At 41.0% G+C, this 20,384-nt stretch overlaps 1 protein-coding gene across 1 annotated transcript; it reads left to right on the top strand.

The window, feature by feature from the left end:
• Nucleotides 1-278: 278 nt before the first annotated feature.
• akap10 (A kinase (PRKA) anchor protein 10) lies at nt 279-20,193 on the top strand. Its single transcript, XM_078265987.1, has 15 exons — nt 279-511; nt 4,646-4,693; nt 5,625-5,810; nt 8,695-9,186; nt 11,244-11,342; nt 11,494-11,578; nt 11,720-11,843; nt 12,340-12,476; nt 16,006-16,150; nt 16,571-16,738; nt 16,965-17,074; nt 17,966-18,048; nt 18,595-18,647; nt 18,814-18,906; nt 19,002-20,193. The coding sequence occupies exons 1-15, from the start codon at nt 490-492 to the stop codon at nt 19,005-19,007; spliced, it is 1,851 nt and encodes a 616-aa protein (XP_078122113.1). The 5' UTR covers nt 279-489; the 3' UTR covers nt 19,008-20,193.
• The last annotated feature ends 191 nt before the right edge of the window (nt 20,194-20,384 follow it).

Here is a 20,384-nt window from a genome sequence, read left to right as displayed (position 1 = left end):
AAAATTGATATTCCCATCCTACTATTAGGATTAGGATAGTAGAACGATTGCTTTACAATTTTTTTTCAACTTCAAACTATGGTATATTGTATCAATATAATAATTACTTAAATACTTACATTAAATACATTCATCTTTGAATGTTTTAAATAAATGTAGAAACCATATAACATTACAAAATCATTTGACTTAAAAAACTGTAATTCTGTAGTGTTTCACCGCCCTCTTCTGACCAGAGCCGGTAACACATCATTTCCCACAATGCTGCTGCCGCACCAGTCCGGAAGTAAGACGTTTATTGACAATATGGCCACTGTGCTGGGTTTGGATTTGGAGAAAACTGTAATTTGACAGCACTCACCGGGGCTGCGATAATAACCCATTTCCATATCAGGAGTGTACAGAACAGATGCATTTGAATGAAGGGACCCGCGAATCCACGGGATGGTGTCAGTGAGCTGAGGAAACGTTCAGAGTGTGAAACCCGTCATGTCGTTTTTCAAGAGGAAAGGTGAGGAAGCTGCAACGTCAACGTTAGCCAGCAGCTAAGAGAGTCCGTCTGAGGAGAGAGTGGTCCCTGATCAGATGTAACTAATGCGGTCAAGACTGCGGCCGTAAGCAAATTAGCCAAGGACACCGTGGTGTTTGTGGAAATGAGGTTTTCTGCTGCCGCTGCTCACTGCAGTATCATGGTTAGCTTAGCGGTGGCCTCTCTATCCTCCCTGCCTTATCCAACGTTAACCTAATATTAGCCAGGGTGGCAATAAATCCACCACAGAGAGCTGTCAGCAGTACATTATTTCAATTAGACACATCACTGTATTTATGTTTGCATAAAACAGTGCTTCTACATGTTAAAAACTCCCAACGAGCACTATTATTTGTGATAGCCATCATTTGCAAGACTTAGTGTCGAACTGTGCGCTATGGCAGCTAGCTAGCGTTACCAGGGCATTTCATACATCTTTAACCAGCATGCGATATTAGAGAAAAAGGTTAACAATATCCCGTTGTGTTGTCATTAAGAACATTTGTGTAGTCTTCATTAAGAAACGTTTGACCGCAAGGGGTGTACGTTAGCTAGCTAACGTTGGTAAGAAGATGGGTCAAGATCATCTAACGTTAAGTAGAAGGAACTGATGACCTACAGTGTTGGTTATAACACGACAAAGCATTGTGTCAGGCTAAACCCTAATAGTTTTGGATAAAAGTAGTAAAAGAATGGTCATTGCATAACATACATTTTATATCTTAAAGCTAGGATATGGTTTACCAGCTTAGCTTACTGTCTTTTATGTCCATCTGTAGTCAGCTGCTACAACTCAAGTTGACTGATATATAAAAAACATATATAAAATGGTTGCATTGTGCTGTCCCAACTGTTGCATTCATTTGCTGGTGTATTTGTTCCACCTACAGCCCTGGAATAGTTGCATTATACTGACAAGTGCAACTTATATTTTGTCCACACTATTTATGTACATCAATTTGGCAAATATCCGAGAAACCTCTCAGTGTAGGCTAATGCAAAACAGTTAAACAGCACCACAACCTGTATCCCTCACAATTAAAATAAAGTTTAATGAATGCCTCTCTAAAAGAATTTTAACAAAACTGAACATTATACTATTATATATTATAACAAAACTGAACATGTAGGATGTATTGCAGGGATCGTTGTATTAGACCACAGCACTTTCTCTAGGTGTAGCTAATAAATTGCCGACCAAGTGTATTTCAAGATGAAGCACTACATATTTTCAGTTATCTCATTGCTTGATTAAAAGAGCACCAATATGATGGAGCAGAATGGCTGTGTGATTGTGAAACAGATTTCAGCAGAAGTCTGTTTGTGTTTATTGGTGAAAACAGCACACAGTAACTTCACTGTCTCAAACTGGACCGCTGTTGTTCATCTTCAGGAGTGAGATTAGAGGTTTTCCCCTCATAGGCTACAGTAATCAAATCAGCTGGCACTGCAGGTCTCCACAATGAGGAAATATTAAAGAGAGTGCACTTATAACATCCTGAACTAGGGTGACAATCAGGACTGACAGGAAGTTAAGTGAGGCCCTTGGTATAGGCATGGTTGAAATGTGCAGGCAAAGTTTTTACACAAGTTAAAGTTTTCCATGTCGAACAATAGATTAAGCAAATCGATTTGCCGCTAGTAATAATAATAATAATAATACAATGTTCTCAATGTTAATATCTTTGCTAAGGGATTGAAGTTTTATTCACTTTAGTTAAGTTTGGCCCACACAACATTGCTTCCCATCTGTCCTTGAAACATGGTGAACTTCATTTCATTCACTGTGACAAATCTTGATACTTTGCTGTCAATAATAGAGAACTTTTAGAGACTGTGCTCATGGTGCTTGTAGGTGGTGCTAGTTTTCTTTTTAATAAAAACTGCTGTTGCTTTTTCTCTCTCTCTAGTCTTGCATTGCCAGACCATCTTCACAGCACTGGAGAGTATGGCCTGGCTACACTGCTTATCTATTCTGGGATAGGGGAAAAAATGCTCTGGCTCTTTTTGTTTTACTTTAAACCAATTACAACCATCCTGGGCGGCGCTAAGCCCCGATTGCGAAGATAGCAAGAGGGCATGTCAGGCTTTATCCCAGCAATGTACATATGTTGAGCCAGACTACTTTATCTCTGTTTAATCTCTTCCCATCAATGCTATATTTCCATTTTGCTGTTAGTACATCCATATATAGCTTCTTTTTTTTTTTTTACTAGAACATTAATCATAGCAACTCATCATGATCCTATGAATATTCATTTAGAGTAGAAACATCTGGTGTTTTTTGTACCGCGTTTCAATTCAGCAATGCAGAGGTTGTTGGAGCTCAGACTTTTTAAAAGACACAGCTGTTTTCTTGTGACAGACAGTCCCAACTGACTTTGACTCTTGGCTGCCACATAAACGGCTCTGTACAAAATATCTCGCTGAAAGAGCATCTTCTGTACCATTGGCCCAGGCCTCCCAGTCCATTTAGTAATGTCAGTGCTTGAATTTGATACTTATCCTGACTGCCCTTTGCAGCAACAGCCTAATCTGAAGATATAAATGGTGAGTCACTCTGATGAGTGGCTGCCACAATGTCTTCCACTGTGCACTTAATCCACTGCGGGGTACGTAATTCAATTTTGATTTGACAGTTTGCCACAGAGCTTTGGAGTGGCTTCAAATATGTGTAGTATTAAATAGTTTTAGATTAGGCCACGTGATTTATGATGTATTTCTATGGGGCTTCAGGTGTAAGCTGTCAGACAGTCAACTCCACTGGACTGTAACCCACCAGTGCTGTTAGACCAATGTCACAAATCTTAGGAAGGACTGTTAATGCTGACCTACAGTATGAAAGCCCTCTCAGTGCTGCTTACTATATAATGAGCAAGACTGAGAGGACTTTTCACAGATCAGAACACAGCTTCCCTTTTTACTCCTCATCTGGAAGCAGGTCTTCAGTGAATAAAGTTAGCTTTTCTGGTATATCATTTAACTCACTTTGTCATTATGTAGCCAGATATTGAGTTTCAGTCTTTCCGGTGACACCATACCATCCCTTTACCTCACTTGTCAATGGATCTCATTATGTATGAATTGTGTGCTCGCTGGTCTCGCTCTGTATTGTAAATGAATGCTTCTCCGGTTACAACAGAGCATGTCATCCTTGAATCACAAGATTGGCAGTCTGATCCCCGGCTCCTCCGGCCGCATGTCAAAGTGTCCTTGGGTAATAAGCAAGACATTGAACCCCAAGTATCTCCCCGGACACTGCTATGGGGCTGTCAGTGTCTACTGCTCCTAAGGCTTAGGGATGGGTTAAATGCCGAGATTGAAACTCGCTGTACTACTGTATGTTTTTATTTTTTCATTTTATTGGTTTATTTGATTTATTTGAAGGACCATGCATATTTATGAACATTGTTGTATGAAAAACACCATGTAAATATACCAGAATTAGTAAAAAATAACTTTTCATCTGCAGGCAGGTGACATAGGACTAACACAGAGACAGCCAGCAGTCATGCAGCACTCATTCACTATAAATTAAAAGGTACACATAATGGTGACATATACATTGACAAAACAAAACAAAAATACATAATGACATTCAATTTAACAGTGAAAGTGTATGGGTGATGAAATGTGTGACAGTTAAAAGTGAGTGCATCTCGTTTCTAGTTTTCTAGGAGCCACTGTTTTAAGTGAGTCTTAAAGGTGTTGAATGTAGGACACTCTCTTATTGGGAGGGGCAAGCTAATCCAGAGTTTACCTCCTATTATTGATAATACGTTTTGTCCAGAAGTGGTGTGTCTAAATGGTATCACACAGTCCCCTTTTACAGATGCCCGTGTACTATCGCCTCTTTCAAGTCTTTGGAAAAAGCCATGCAGCGGAGGGGGGGAGGGGGGGTAAGATTATGTAACACTATATACCAAACGAGCATACTTGAAATGTTTGAAATTGTCAAAGCTTAGAAATGTATGTCTCTCTAAGATATGAGTAGTTATGCTAGTTAATGACCAGTTTGTAAAACAATACTCAATATGTGAAAAGATCATAGTATATAAGAACAACTTCGCATTATGTGACTAATAGTTTCTTCTTCTATCTTCTTTCTCCTCACAGCCAAAAGCAAAGAACCTGAGAAAGTGACAGATGCTAAAGTCAATAGAGGTGAGTTCATCATTATCACCTCTGTGAGGTTATGAAAGGAGTTTTTTTCCCAGTGGTGTCATTTAAAGTGACATGACAACACTACAGACAAGGGGGTTTTAATATTGAAAGCTGTGGTTATTTGTGTTGCATTTGTGGCCTCTTGGCCAATTTGAGATGTATAAGAGAGAAATGTATTCATTAAATATAATAATTAGCATCATCCACCAGCCAAATGCCGGTAAAATATGCAAGTGGCTGGTAGGTTTGCTTTACTCACCAGCCCAAAAAACAATGGTAATCTATTGAGTGGCTGGTAAAATTTGAACATTCACTAGCCATTTGGTTGGTGGACGAACAAGTTGGCCTTTAATTGATAGGACAGTTGTATACAGGATAGGGGGAGAAAGAGGGAAAAGAATGGAGCAGAGGGCCGCAGGTCGGAATCAAACCCTGGGCCACTGCTGTAAGGACTGAGCCGTGGTACATGGGGCACACGCTCTACCAGGTGAGCATCCAGGGCGCAACAACAAAGCTAATTTTGAACCCTTATTTGAGATGTTTTTGCATGCGTGTGTTCTTGTTAGAACTGAGACTTAAATGGCTCTTTGCTGAAGTTGGTTTACTGTGTTAAATCATTGCTGGCCATGTTGTCACAAGACCAACATTTTGACCTCAAGCTACTAAATGAAACACATACAGCTCACAGTCAAACAAACAGTGAGCAGTCTGTCTTCTCAAACATGTGTTATCACACCCTGAGGCCACTGTACACTTAAGTTAACTGTGAGCTCTGATAAACCTGCACTAAAAATACCTTTTCATTCAAGTCACACTGATGTCATACATTCAGGCCACTCAAAACTTTGATATCATTGTACTCTTTTTCTTCTTTTTTTTTTTTTTCCCACTAAAGCTTTTTTTTCTTCTGTCCTTCATCCTCCACTCATAGCTCCACCCAGCCCTCACTCTCCATCACTTGGACTGAGGAACCATCATGCCATCCAGGAAGCTGCCGGGCCCAGCCATGTGGCCATCAACGCCATCTCTGCCAACATGGACTCCTTTGCCCGCGGTCGCACTGCCATCCTCAAGAAACAGCCGAGCCACATGGAGGCTGCACACTTTGGAGATCTTGGTACAGAGCCTGCATTCATGTGTTTGTTTTGCTTTTAGTGATGATAACATATGAAGCCCCAACCAAACATTTGACCATATACATGTGAGGTATATTCTGAGAGGTAACTAAAGAGTTGTGTTTAAGATGGGAAATCAGCATTTTTCGATTCTTAACTCGTTGTAATTAAAAGTATTGGTCTGTTATACCTCAGTGGTTACATTTAATACGGACATAATTGTCTGATGTCAGTCAGTGACTTGTCAAGGAGGTATGATAGCAAGTTATAGTCTTTGTTTTATGATTTTTTTGTTGTAACAAATGCAAACCATACATAGCATTGGATTGGACAGTAGAAGGATTAGAGCTGCAACTAACAATTAATGTCATTATTGATTAATCTGCTGAATATTTCTTTAATCGCCTATAAAATGTCAGAAAATATTGAAAAATGCCCTTTATAATTTCCAGAGTGTGATGTCTTTAAATTCCTTGTTTTATTCGACCAACAGCCCTAAACCCAAATATATTTGTGTTACTACTATCATATTTGACAAGGTCAAGGAGCAAATCCTTACATTCAAGAAGCTGAAACCAGACAATGTTTGGGTATTGACTGATCAATCGAGTCATGTCAGATGACTTAAACCAAATATTTCAACAGAAAAAGGAGAATAATCTGCATGCATAGTACGTTATTATTTTAATTACAGCATGTTTGCAGGGTCTGCCAAATAATAAAAGCACAACGTACCGACACAAAAACAATAAGATCTAAACGCACAATAATATGAAAACAACAACAATTTCAATAAAATAATGAAATATAATTGTTGCAAACTTTGCTTAATAAGCTCCTATTTAACCTAAAGGGGATAATTAGGTGTCTCAAAGTAATGTGCTGTAGCTACAGTAGGCCTCTCAGTGTGACTCTTGCGTCACTAAAATGGCTTAAACGACACACTGTCTTGTGCAACTGGCAAACACCCCGTCATTAATTCTGTGTGACGCACTCCCACAACTTCATGCATCAGTTTTGACAAGGCACCCAGACATTCCAAAGCCATTCCAACGCTGGCCTTGCAGTCCGTCTTCTTGTGTAGTCACATGGTTAAGAAACTCCTCCCTTACATCACAAGTCCTCTAAAATGATTCTGGGTTATGCACGTTAGATGCCATGATACGAGGCTGTATGTATATAGTGTGGCTGACACGTTTTGAATGACAGCAGTGGCAAGAACTGCACGAGCAAGTTGCCCAGACAATAGCTGGGGTGAGTCAGACGGAGGTGGAGGAACCTGTGCCGCAGCCCGGACAACAAAATCAGTATGAAAAACACCGGGCACCAATGATATCTGGGCTGTGGTTTTAACACAAGGAAGAGAAAGGAAGAAGGGAGGGAGGAGGAGAGGCAAGGTGGGCTATGGCTTGTAGGCAGCCATGGTAGTTCAACCTAGAGCTGAGACCAAACGCCCTAGTGGGAGTTAAAAATGAATCTTTCCAGGTCAGCGGCCTGTAGGAGGTGACTAGCAGTAAAAAGGGTTATGTTGGACATGATCATGTGGTTTCCCTGCTCTCTTTTAATAGCAGTTAAGAGTATAGAGCAGATGTAGCACATGTGAAGGGACATTGTAACAGACATTGAGTGACTCTTAAAATATATTCAAATGAAGCAGGTGCTTTTTGATGATGTGATGCCGACAGATGCTGCACAGGTTGTTGTGATTTTAACAGTGTGGGCTTGAATGTGTGATCTTGAGGAATCTGAAGAGGCCGATTGATAAGCGCCTCACACTGGGTGACACCTCTTGAAGCACTACTTTGTTTTCAAAGAGCAAAAATTCACACCACTACAGCTGTAGTTAGACTCTGTTGCTCTGATTTGTAATCCAGCAAGTGTCAGGTTTGTATTATTTGGTTTTTGGGAGTTTGTGCTTGTGAATGCAGTCCCCCAGAATGGTGGATGTTATTCAAACAGACCGTCTCTATTTGAGACATCAGTAAAGTCAAATCATATGGCATCCCTATAGGAGTTGGGAGACTGTCAAAGTTTGCTATGGCTGTCACAGTTATTGCTGACCAATTCATACACGCATGAATGACAGGATGGACAGGACACACAGATGCTGTTGACGTGTGATTCTGAAAAGTTTGTCTGCGTTAAGTCATCTGTGAAATTGCGTAGTCTAAGGCCAGCTCGAGACAGACTGGGAGCCAGACATTCACATGACTTCAAAACAAATGTCCAGGAGTTAAAATTCAGCTTGTGTCAGCCTTTAGTCTGGACCAAATTTCCAGTTAAAATAGGAGAGCTGAACACAGAGAATCCACTTCTTATCTTTCACTTTGAACTCTCATCAAAATCCTGCACATTTTATCTTTCTTGTAAATAATAGAAAGTAGGCTGCTCAGTCCGTTTAATAATGTGGAATACTTCAGTGTCTAATGTGTGCTTAAAGGCAGTATGAATCTTATTGTCATGTGAATGCAGGGGTTTTCTTCATGACGTTTGTCTGGTCTTCTAACCACAAAACCATAACCTCTTAAAACCTTAAGTCTTTTAAATTGAGATAAATTATAATAAATTGCATAGTAATGGCATTTGTTACCTGCAGGTTTGTAAAACATTGCAGGGTTAATACAATATTCAAAATTGTTTTCATTGCATTACCTTCAAATGTAGAATTGGACAGAATGTGTGAAAAGTAAGTTAAGTAATGTGTTCGTTTAATAACATTCATTTTCTTAAGCTATACTCATTTTCTGAATTTTCCTGTAGCTAGAAATACATTATTGACACAGTTTTTAATTTATTTTGGTTAAAAAGTTACACTTTAACTTTTGAAGCCTATAGCTACCTCTGCTAAGATGATTTCTTAATTGCGTATACATTTGTTTGTTCCAGGTCATTCCAGTGTGAACTATCAGCCCCAAGAGGACCGCTCTCGGCTGTCAAAGACGGTGGAACATGTCCTTCGGGACAACGTGGCGATACCCCACTACATGCATTTCATGGAACACCAGGGCGCTGACCACCTGGTTCGGTTCTGGTTGGAGGCTGAGAGTTTCCGCTCTACCAGCTGGTCGCGGGTCCGAGCGCACAGCCTAAACTCTGTCAAACACAGCTCTTTGGCCGAGCCCGTCCCTGCCTCCCCAGGCGGCTCAGAGCTCCCGGAGCTTGCCCAACACACAACCAATGCTCTCACCCGGGACAGTAGCAGTGAACGCCTGGCAGCGCACCCAGAGCAGCAGGACTCCTTCAGCACAGAAGCAGGCCTGAGACCTGGCACCCCTCAAGCAGGAACCCCCAGCAGGCAGGCACCGTCCCAGACAGGGACTCCCTACAAGGCGCTGTCAAACAGCACCCTGCGAGACCTCTCAGACAAACTCATGAAAAGTGAGTCACCTTTACCCTTTCTCTTTATATTTGTGTTCATATAAGTGTGCATCTTTTTTAAATACTTAGTGGGCTAGTGAAATTGATACAGAACAAATCATGATGCACATGTGACTTAAAGCGCTACTCAAGCTTTCACCGAAGAGACGAAAAAGAGCGGCAGATGAGCACCTCAGATCTGTGTGGAGCGATGAGCAGACTGTAACCTTCCTCAAATTAACACTTGAAAACAAACATATATGCCAAAATTTTCCATCATGTTTCCCACCGTTTGAGGTTTGACTGGCCTCTTCTACAGCAGTTTAAAGGACAATTCTGGCGCAAAATGAACCTAGGGGTTATTAACAGATGTGTACCCGCTCAATTGCTCTCTGGGACATGTTTTCATGCTAATCGAATGTGTTTGTAGCTTAAAACAAGCTAGCCCGGACCGCTGATTAGCTTACAACGCTAGTATTCGGGGCACAGGGAAAGTAAAAACAAATTGCTATTTAGCCCACTAAAAAGGCTCAAAATATCACCAAACTTCAAAGGTAGCATAATGAGGGTCCCTAAATGTTAACCGAAGCATTGAGTCGCGTTCTCGTATACAGGCCGTTTTGGGAGCTACTGTCTTTCTAAACTATCTTTTTAATAAACTGTCTGTGCACTTACAATATTCTCAATGCTTCAGTTAACATTTAAGGACCTTCATTATACTACCGTTGAAGTTTGGTGATATTTTGAGCCTTTTTTTAGTGGTATAAATAGCGATTTGTTTTTACTTTCCCTGTCTGCCCTGAATACTAGCGTTGTAAGCTAATCAGCGGTCCGGGCTAGCTTGTTTTAAGCTACAAACACATTCGATTAGCATGAAAACATGTCCCAGAGAGCGATCGAGTGGGTACACATCTGTTATTAACCCCTAGGTTCGTTTTGCGCCGGAATTGTCCTTTTAAAGGCATCGGAGTGGAGAATTAGCACCACCAACTGTTTATCTCGATGCACCCAACTCCTTATATTACAGTAGTGGATGGAAATGTGCATTAAATGGCACTTTCTTTTGTTGGTTTTCTGGAAATTAGGTTAAAATGTGCACTACATTTGGATGGAAAGATGGCTATTGCCTGGGGATGGTGGAGACTTTTTTGGCTGCTGTTTTTATTTTGCTCTTAACGTTCTATTTTTCGTGCATTTTCTGCCTTTATTTTTGAGAGAGAGAGAGAGAGAGAGAGAGAGAGAGAGAGAGAGAGAGAGAGAGAGAGAGAGAGAGAGAGAGAGAGAGAGAGAGAGAGAGAGAGTCCCGCTGCGTCAAGGAGCAAACCTCTATATATGGGCGCCTGCTCTACCAGCTGAGCTATCCGGGCGCCCAACCCTTTTTATTTTTGCTTATTGAACTAGCAGGTCAACATGTACAGTGTATCCTACATTGTACTCTTTTTTTATATATATATTGTTTTAAACAATTAACACAATACAGTTCAAATTAATCATACAAAGAAGAAAAAAGAAAGCAAGAGAAAAAGGTATGTGGCAAAGGAACAGTGGGGGTTATGTTACAGTAAACGGTACCTGAAATCTGATCTATGTGGGCTATTAAAATCAGTCCATCCTTTCCAACATTTATCAAATATGTCCGTCTTCAGTCTTAGAGCAAATGTCAGTTTGTCCATGACAAAAATTCTGTGTATCACATTGAAGCAGTGTACAAGTGTGGGTGCCCCCCTGATTAAGCCATTTTTGAGTTATCTCCTTTTTACTGGCAACAAGCATTACCTTAAATATGTAAAGTTTAGAAGAGCCTATCAGCTGGTGTGCTTTTCTACCCAAATACAGGACCTGAAAGCAAAAGTCAATCTCAACTCACAAAACCGACATGCCCCTATGTACATTAAAGGGTTTTTTGAGTGTAATTGTTCCATTCTGGCTGCAAAGAGTTCGCTGCCTAACGGTATTGAAATGTAAATGGTGGGAGACAAAATCGTGTGTGTGTGTGTGTGTGTGTGTGTGTCCCTCCTATGTATGTTTGGCATCACTAGATGATAAGCTATTTGTCTTTTTTCTACTGTTTTTTTCAGTTCTAGAGAAAGAAGCAGTTACCATCTTCACCAAGTACATCTCTCCAGACGCTGTGAGGCCCATCCCCATCACAGAACAGATCAGAACCGACATAGTTGGTAAGATACAGATGTTGCCAATAGGAATTCATTGTATTTATTTTTTTTTTATTTATTTTTTTAAATCGGACACCATATTTGATGTGCTCTGGATTTCAGTACAAAAACTGTAAGTCATCTATCTTTAATAATGAGTCTCTCCTCCGTATAGCTAAGATATGTGGAGAGGATGGCATGGTGGACCCAAACTGCTTCGTCATTGCACAGTCGGTAGTCTTCACCATCTTGGAGCAACAGTGAGTTTCTGTCTATTTCTTTTGAGTGAATACATACATTGCCATATTTTAACATTAGGATTAAAGTGCAGCTATTATTCTTTGTCATTTTACCACCTAGTAGTGCCCATATTTGTCTCCCACTTGCTCTTTCATTTCCAGGCACTTTAGCGAATTCCTGCGGAGCCATCATTTCTGTAAATACCAGATCGAAGTGTTGACTAGTGGCTCTGTGTTCCTAGCTGACATCTTGTTCTGTGAGTCAGCTCTCTTCTACTTCTCTGAGGTGAGTGGGCCCAGTGGGTGCCAAAACAGGATATATTTCTCTCATTACAAACAATGCTTTGTTTTCAGTGTTTTTTTTCGTACACAAACTGTGCCTCTTCTTGACTTCTCATTAAACACTTGTCCTCTCTTGCCACTACTGCAAAACAGTTTCTGTTAGTTTGTTTATTCTCCTATTCTAGAGGGAATTTCTGTTGTCACAGCAGCAACAAACTGAGGACACAGTAAACATAACTAAACAGAAAAAAAACAACCTGTGGATGCTCTCTTTACAATCGCCCAACCTATTGTTATGATACAAAAGTGACACTTAACACCAGAACGCTATACACAAAGAAAGTCACAGGTTGTCAGAGTAAACATTTTTTTTTCTCTATCAACATATACAGATACATACGTACGGACACACAGTACATGTTAAAAAAACAAGGATATTGCGAAAGCCCACATGGACTTTCACTTGAATTGTTGTGTGCTTTACACCTTCTTCCCTGCAGTTCATGGAAAAGGAGGAGGCGATGAATGTACTGCAGTTCTGGCTGGCGGCAGACAACTTCCAGAACCAGCTGGCAGCTAAAAAGGGCCAGTATGATGGCCAGGAGGCTCAAAATGATGCCATGATCCTCTACGACAAGTAGGTCTTCTCTCAGCTTCTCTGCAGTCCTCCAAAACACCCAGTCATGGGTTTGACCTAATATTTAGGAGTTGCCATTATGTTAAAATAATTTCTGTTTGCTGTTTTCTTTTTAGTCTCAGAATAGAATATTTATTAAAAAACTGTTTCCTGTTTCAGACATCATTTTCTTGTAATTAGGGAATATGTTATATGCACCGAAACCAGATTTTTGGGGTTCGGCCGAATACTGAATCCACTGGTTAAGATTCTGCCGAATCCCAAACCGAATACCGAATCCTACTCCCATCCTCAGTCCATTAACACAGTAAACACATTAATGAAGTAAACAACGTTCACGGCCTCTAAAATAGTTAAATGTAACGACTTAATGTTGAATTCACATGCTCTTTTCACATTGTAGGAAAGCACATCGCTATCACCAGAATTCCGCTAACCAGTGTATGATGAAGGCATGTTGGGTGGGTGAAATTGGAAAGCTAACGTTAGCTAACGAGCAGCAGCCGGTCGTTCGGTCGCTCCGCTCCCACTGTAGGAAGACTCATTTGAGAGAACAGCTGACAGCCCGGGAGAGGGACATTCTGGTTAACAGAAGTTTTTAGCTGTGATTGTCCTTCCTTTGCCGTACATGAAGTTGTGTATTGTTTCGGGTCCTCGCCACCACGAGACAAATCGGCATTGCAAATTGAACACGTAGCTGGACTTGAATGGCCTTCTTTTGACTGAAAGTACTGCCAAACAACACTTTTTCTGCTCACGAGTTCCGTTTTCACTTTCTCACAGCCTACTGCATTGAGCGGTTCACCTACGTAAACACCTTCCCGTAATCAACGGCGCCGCGATTACGTCGACCAGCGTAGTGCAAGCGTAGGGTTCGGTTCGGTGGAATTTTTTTTAAGGTTCAGAAGAAACCGAACACCGTCAAAAATCCCAATATTCGGCCGAAGCCGAATCCTGGATTCGGTGCATCCCTACTTGTAATTACAGAAGGTAATACATATAGTTTTGCGCTCTGTAAAATGGTAGCTTCCGAGCGCCTGGGTAGCTCACTTGATAGAGCGCGCGCCCATATATAGAGGTTTACTCCTCGATGCAGCGGTTGAGGGTTCGACTCCGACCTGCGGCCCTCTGCTGCATGACTTTCCCCCCTCTCTCTCACCCCTTTCATGTCTTCAGCTGTCCTATAAAATAAAGGCCTAAAAGGCCCCAAAACATAATCTTAAAAAAACAAATGGTAGCTTCTTTTCACTAGGCCCCATTTTCTACCAGTATATAGATCAGCCAGGTTACATAAATTACAACATAAGTTTGTAAGATGTTTTGTGTTTCACAAAGTTCTGTTCTGTTGAAGAGCTTTAGCCGTGGGGTCTGTACCACAAATCAGTAGACACTGACCGATCAGATCACTAAGTCATCATACCTACAGGATCCTGACATGGACAAAAGAGTTTACAATTAAGTGACAAGTCATAGAGAGCACTAGATATTTTTTATGTCAGTCAAATTGCTTCTGGTGTTCCATGCTTTTCAGGTGCACTCTGTTTGTTGGATGCTCTGTTTTAAGACCAGAGTTGTTTACCACACTAAATACATTATGACGAATACAGCTGCATTTAATTGAACAAAGATTATATTATTTTTGACAGTATCGACGCTTTTACACTCTCACCCTCTTTTATAAGAAAAACAATCCACACACTCCCCTGACGCTCCCATGATTATAAATTCAGCATTTCAGATAGACCTTATCAGGCATTCACTTCTCTTCTTCTTCTCTCCTCTCTGCTTCGACAGCAGAAACAGTCCTGCATTACTTTGACTTTATAATATGCATCGTATATTCATAATAGGTTGTTCATCAAAAACACCCACTTAATACAAAAGGCATAGCTACATACATTATAGTCCCCTTGCTTTGAATGTTTGGACATATTTCTTGTGTTTCTACAGCTTCTTATTCTATTCTCTTCTTCTTTCACCTCGTTAAATATCAGTTTTTGCCGTGACTGTAGCCAAATTATCCTACGGATATCACCGTTTCCTATCATATTAAGTACTTCACCCATGGTTCTAAAGATGTTGCTACCTCTGCACCTCTTAACGTGAACACACTCTTAGCTGAAAACCTGAGTTAACAGAGCCAGTTGATAACCAGCTTTGTGGTACTGGTTATCCAGGATCACCAACGTAAGGTAACCGCAAAGAGAGCCAGAACTTGCTTCTTGGTACAGGCCCCTGCTGTGATAAAGCATTTTCTTGTGTGTTTTGTGACGGTAGGACAGATGTTCTACTTAATCAGTGATAGTGAAGACAGGTGTGCATCATTAGATCCTCTTAAGCAGCGAGTCAAGTTGAGAGAGGAAGGCTTAAACTGTTCTGTAGTGAATAACCTGTTGTCGAACTCTGTGCACTCATTACTGTGCATGTGTACCCAGAGAAAATTGTGAATGCAGTAACAGTAAGAAATCAAAATGTTATGTTATTTTGCAACTTCATTACATTTATGTTTATTTTTGGGAGGAAAATAATGGGTTGACACATGCAACTACAACATATACAGGAAAAGGGCCTTTCAGTGACGTATGTAATGGACATCTGAATCTTTTACAGTATTTTTTTTTTTTTTATAGAAATTTATCATATCTTTACATGAGCTAAAGGTTTCTCCATACAGTTTATTTCACTGACAATTGCAGTCCAGTCGTTCTTTGTTGGAAGATTTGTCTGCAGCCATTTAGAAATCTTTGAATGACTTTGTTAATCTGTATGGTAACCAGAGCAGATGTTCCAGGTTCCATTTAAGTGAGGCTGAGGAATAGAGTGCGGATCGGGTCGCATTTTTTCACAGAGCAGTAACCGAACCCGACCTGAGCCCGACAGGCATTACGATATTTATGTCTGAGCCTGACCCGAGCGCGACACTCCTTCCTCATACTAATGACACATGTACGTTTGTTTGTGTGGAAAGCACGCTTTGATTAAGCAACTGTAGGAAGGCATTCGGAAATGTCAACCGATGAGCGCATCAGCGCACACGGGGCAACAAGCGCACGTTAACATTGGCACGCACCTACATAATAAGCTTTTTTAAATTTTAAAATGTTCAATGCCTTATCGCGCTGATGTGACAGAGCCCGACCTGAACCCGAGCATCATTTCTAAATATCAGTCCGAACCCAGCCGAGCCCGTCGGGACCCGACGGGCTTGGCTGGGTATCCATCCTCTACTGTGGAAGTAAAAAGCCAGTCACCAGTCTTTAGTAATAAGACACTAGGTGGCAATTTGCTGTGACGCTGCACTGTTTATTCAAAGTTATCTGTGTTGCATTTCATATTTGCCACCGTTTTCATTAATATTTGATATTGCCACCCTTTTTACACACAAACCTACCGACCAGGGGTAGCAGCACTACAGCCTCTTTTTAAGATGCAATTTAGCAATTTATGAATTGGGTATTGATTAAAAATCTTGATCTAGGTGCCCTCATCATCTGAACACAGCCGTTGATTGCTCTATTTCCTGCCCCAGGTATTTCTCACTCCAGGCCACCAACCCTCTGGGCTTTGGCGACTCTGTGCGGATGGAGATAGAGTCGAATATCTGCCGAGAGGGGGGGCCCCTCCCCGACTGTTTCACCACTCCACTCAGACAGGCCTGGACCACCATGGAGAAGGTACGATTCTCAAATAATCACACACCAAGGGCATTATCTTCAATACGGGTCTTCTCTTATGTTATTTTACTAAGTAGAGAAATAAAATGAAATAGAGCACCCTGAAACATAGACATATAAAACCTTCAATTCATTGACATTGCCCTTTTAAAACGCTTCATTAGATATGTTCTAAAATCATCTCCTTGTGAGACTGTTTTCTTGAATGTAATAGGATCCTCCTGAATGTTTTGTGTTGTAAGTCACTGACAAATTGTCCTATTACACCACTGACAAATGCACCTGCCTTACGTTAATGAAATGAAAGCTGTTGTTAGCACACAAAAGGTCAGCAGCAAACCTTTGTTAACTTGTGCCCAGAAATATATCACGGAGCTCATTATTCTCTAACAGAGTTGGTTATGTGTTGCATTTGTTCAGGTCTACATGCCAGGCTTCCTGTCTAGCAACCTTTACTACAAATACCTGAGTGACCTCATCAACTCGGTGCGGGCGGACGAGTTTGTGAATGTCAGCTCTCCGGGTCAGGGCGGGGCCGTAGACAACGAGCGTTCAAGTTCAAATACCAGCGAAGGCTCTCAGACTCAGGTGACCCCAACTTTAACCCTCATCTTCAGCCCCTGTGGGGTTGTTCCTCCGTCTGCTGACATTTAGACCTGTTCTGCCTCATTACATGAATAATGATGATGATGATGAAGATATTTTTTTGCTATTGCCAAAAGGTTGTGGTCATTCGTCGTTTAGTTGTATTAATTGAAAACAAAAACAATGTAACGCTGCCTGACATTCAGTTCATTGTGTCTTTACACTACAGCAAGGTACCAAAAGGGCAGCGATCAAGATCCTGAAAAACTTTGACGAAGCCATCACGGTGGACGTCGCCAGCCTGGACCCTGAGTCCCTGTACCAGCGGCCATACGCTGGGTGAGTTTTCTGTGTCTAATGTATCGGATGGCTTAAACTACCATTTTGGCTTTAATCTGGCTAAATATGTATTATAAAGAATCTATTTAAATGTACGCTTTCAGATATTTGCTGGTATCTATTTTGTCATTTGGTAATCTCCCTTGTAGTCTTTAATTTTAATGTTTATCTCCTTTTATGTTCCTTTGATTGCCCACCCTGCTGTTTGGCTGTAAAGGTCTAGTGTGTAACATGTTTAGTTGTTCATTATCAAAATCTGTGTCGCCCGTTCACAAACTTGTCCTTTTTCATGAATATTTACCTCCACCATCAATTCCAAGTATTCCTTTCGGCTTGAAATTTTACATTTGCATTCGCATGAACTGGGGTAGACGCTCCATATTCATGCGCCATCTTGAAATACGTTAGCCAGTAAGGGACATACAGGACAAACTGCTCCGCCTTTCACTAATGCTGCTAATGGGTATCGTAGCTTCTCGGCCCCGGCAAGTTTGAAGAAGGAAACATGGAGGACCACACGTATTCAAAATCTAAATTTCAGGAACAGGAGTCTTCTTCTTCGCCCAGAAAAAGGATATTGAAAAGAGCAAGGGACCGGCTTTTCCAAGCGTGAAGGCTACTGTAGCTGTAATATGTACTTTGAACTGCGTGGCTCGAGAGAGTTGATAGCGATATATGATCTCAACGCTAGATGGGAGAAGTGCCTACACATTGGACCTTTAATGCTTGTACCGGTTTTGTTTTCATTGACTCCCCCCTAAGTGTTTTATGAGCATGGTTTGAAAAATCTTGTCCAAAAATAACTCAAGATAATGATCTTACTGAGGCTCAGCTTGGTCCCATCAGCTCAGTGTTCTGTTTTCATCCCTCTCCTCTTCTCTGTCCGCTCAGAAGGATGACGTTTGGGAAGGTGAATGAGATGGGCCAGTTTATCAGGGAGGCAGAGCCAGAGCCGGACGTGAAGAAATCCAAAGGCATGATACGCTCCCACTTGTCTCTCTCTCTCTCCTCTACCCGCTCTCTCTGTCTCATTATTTTTCTCTCACTCTGCCCTCACTTCTGTCATATTTTATCTCATTCCTCCTTGCAGTGAGAAACATCTACTCTGCGCCCATGAATATAAACCTTGTCTAGTGGTTGCTCCCATTCTCCTTACAGCTCATAGCCTAATGAAATATTTAGGAACATTCCTCTTGAAAACAAACAAACAAAAACACAGCCTTTGCTACTCTTAAGATTCAACAAAATCTTTAATTATTATATCTAAGAGTGCTTTATTGTGGTCTAGAATAGAGTAGCAGACATTTTGGCTACAGAATAACTAGTCCAAACAGAAAGCAGAGTCTCCTCAAGCACAAAATACTATATAATATTAAATATGTCAGGGTTAACTCACCTTGGGAAAGTCTAGCCTGCAGTTCATTTGCTCAGATTAAGAGACTGCAGTCTATGTGCTGGTTACTTGTGCTTACTCATGCAGTCCCTTTGTCTCACTCAGCATTCCCTCTCCTCTCATTTAGGTTCCATGTTTTCTCAAGCCATGAAGAAATGGGTCCAAGGCAACTCGGATGAGGTGAGGCCGTTAAAATATTCATAAACGTTTCAGTGGTCTGAGGCACATAGCAAGGCTCTCATTTGCACGTTTTGAAATTCACTGTGACGTCAGCCCCATGACCTATGATTTATTAAAGAATATCAAGTTAAGAGTTATTGTTTGTGCTGTGACTCTTGCCATCAAGGCCCAGGAGGAAATGGCATGGCAGATTGCCAAGATGATTGTCAACGACGTGGTCCACCAGTCAAATCACGACAGCCCCGGCAAGGCCACCAAGGTACGGAACCTTGCTCAGTATTCTCTTTGCTGTGCGCTGATGTGCGCGGAATGGCTACAGTTCTTCTCTAAGTGTTTTCTTTTGTCTGTCTGCAGTTATGACCCCACTGAGGAACCAAAGGACTGGCACTGGCCAAACCAGTGACAAACCGTACACAGGGTTCACCCTACAATGAACTGCATCACTCTGAGAACAAACATTTTTATCACCCCCCCCAACATTAATGTTTGTGTGTGTGTGTGTGTGTGTGTGTGGCTGTGAGCTTGGGTGAGTGATTGTTCAAGCATGGGCTAATGGAAAAGTTGAAGTACATCATTGTTCCAATCTTCCAACTCCATGAAACTTTTAAGGTACACGTGTAGTAGTCAAAGGTAAGGCAACTCTAAGCGCTCTCATCAGAGTGGAGGAAGTCACTCCTGAAGAAAGGAAAAATATACAACACACACACACACACACTTGAAGAAAGCCGGCATGAAGAAGCAGCATGTCCTCCAGGACCATCACTGCGTTGCTGTAGCCATACTGTCTGAAAATGTCTCTTATCTCGGACCTAAGGAGGATGTGACAAAGACTGAAGGACTGAATTACACTCCGTCATGACACTCCACCCTACACCTTTTATAACCATTCCTTGTTTTTAGATGAAATTCCCTCTTAAGGGTCAGCCACGTAAGGCTTAAGCAGATGAAAATCAGCGTTGTACAGTTTTTGTACACGCTTCCCTCAGCCTGCCCATGAGTAGTGTTGTCTGCTGTTCACTGGTGTGAGCCGTCCTACCTGGGCTGTTTTACGTACTGTAGAACATTTGGAAATGTGACAATGAAACAGAAGAAGAGCTGATTCAATTCTTGGACTGGCTGACCTTCTATATGAACCTCCTGGCACCTTACAGAGTGTAGAAGAAGAATAAATACTCTCCTAATGAACTTTAAGTGCTCCAGTTGTGTTGGAAAACTCCCCAAAAAATGTGTAGATTTCTGGTTTACCCCATATATTAATGTTAGTCCTTTTTTATGGTGATCGCTGTTTTATTGTTTGTTTTTTTACTGCATCACTGAAACAAATGTCAGTGATGACCAGACTGTTCAACTGGAAAGTGCTCAGTGAGTTAAACCATTTTTTTTTTTTTTTTTTTTTTTTTTAGAGCCTTTACCAAGATTTGGAAAAGAACCAGAAAAGACTCTTGGTACTATGTACCACTAATGTTTTCTGACATGTATGTATGTGTACTTAATCTATAATATATTTAAATTGTGTTTGATTTAAATACATATATTATGAAATGTTTGTCTGTCCTCTTTTTTTTTTAAATTCGTATTATTGCGGTTTAAATCAACTGCTGGCTGTGTTTTTTTTTTAAATACAGACTTATGTTGTTTTCTTTTAAAATCATTTTCCAAACTAACAGTTCAAATGTGGAAAAGTGACAAACCTAGTGCAAACACTATTATCACCTCTGACCAGGTGGGGGCGATGTT

Source organism: Sander vitreus, chromosome 13 (genome assembly GCF_031162955.1).
Source record: "Sander vitreus isolate 19-12246 chromosome 13, sanVit1, whole genome shotgun sequence".
Classification (NCBI taxonomy): domain Eukaryota; kingdom Metazoa; phylum Chordata; class Actinopteri; order Perciformes; family Percidae; genus Sander; species Sander vitreus.
This window is presented reverse-complemented; position numbering and strand designations above follow the sequence as displayed.

What these genes read in the sequence shown, in the direction of transcription:
- akap10 (XM_078265987.1), top strand. Translation starts at nt 490, where the DNA reads ATGTCGTTTTTCAAGAGGAAAG. An exon ending in TTCACCATCTTGGAGCAACA is followed by an intron (nt 11,579 to 11,719) that starts GTGAGTTTCTGT and finishes TTTCATTTCCAG; the next exon opens with GCACTTTAGCGAATTCCTGC. An exon ending in GCGAAGGCTCTCAGACTCAG is followed by an intron (nt 16,739 to 16,964) that starts GTGACCCCAACT and finishes TTTACACTACAG; the next exon opens with CAAGGTACCAAAAGGGCAGC.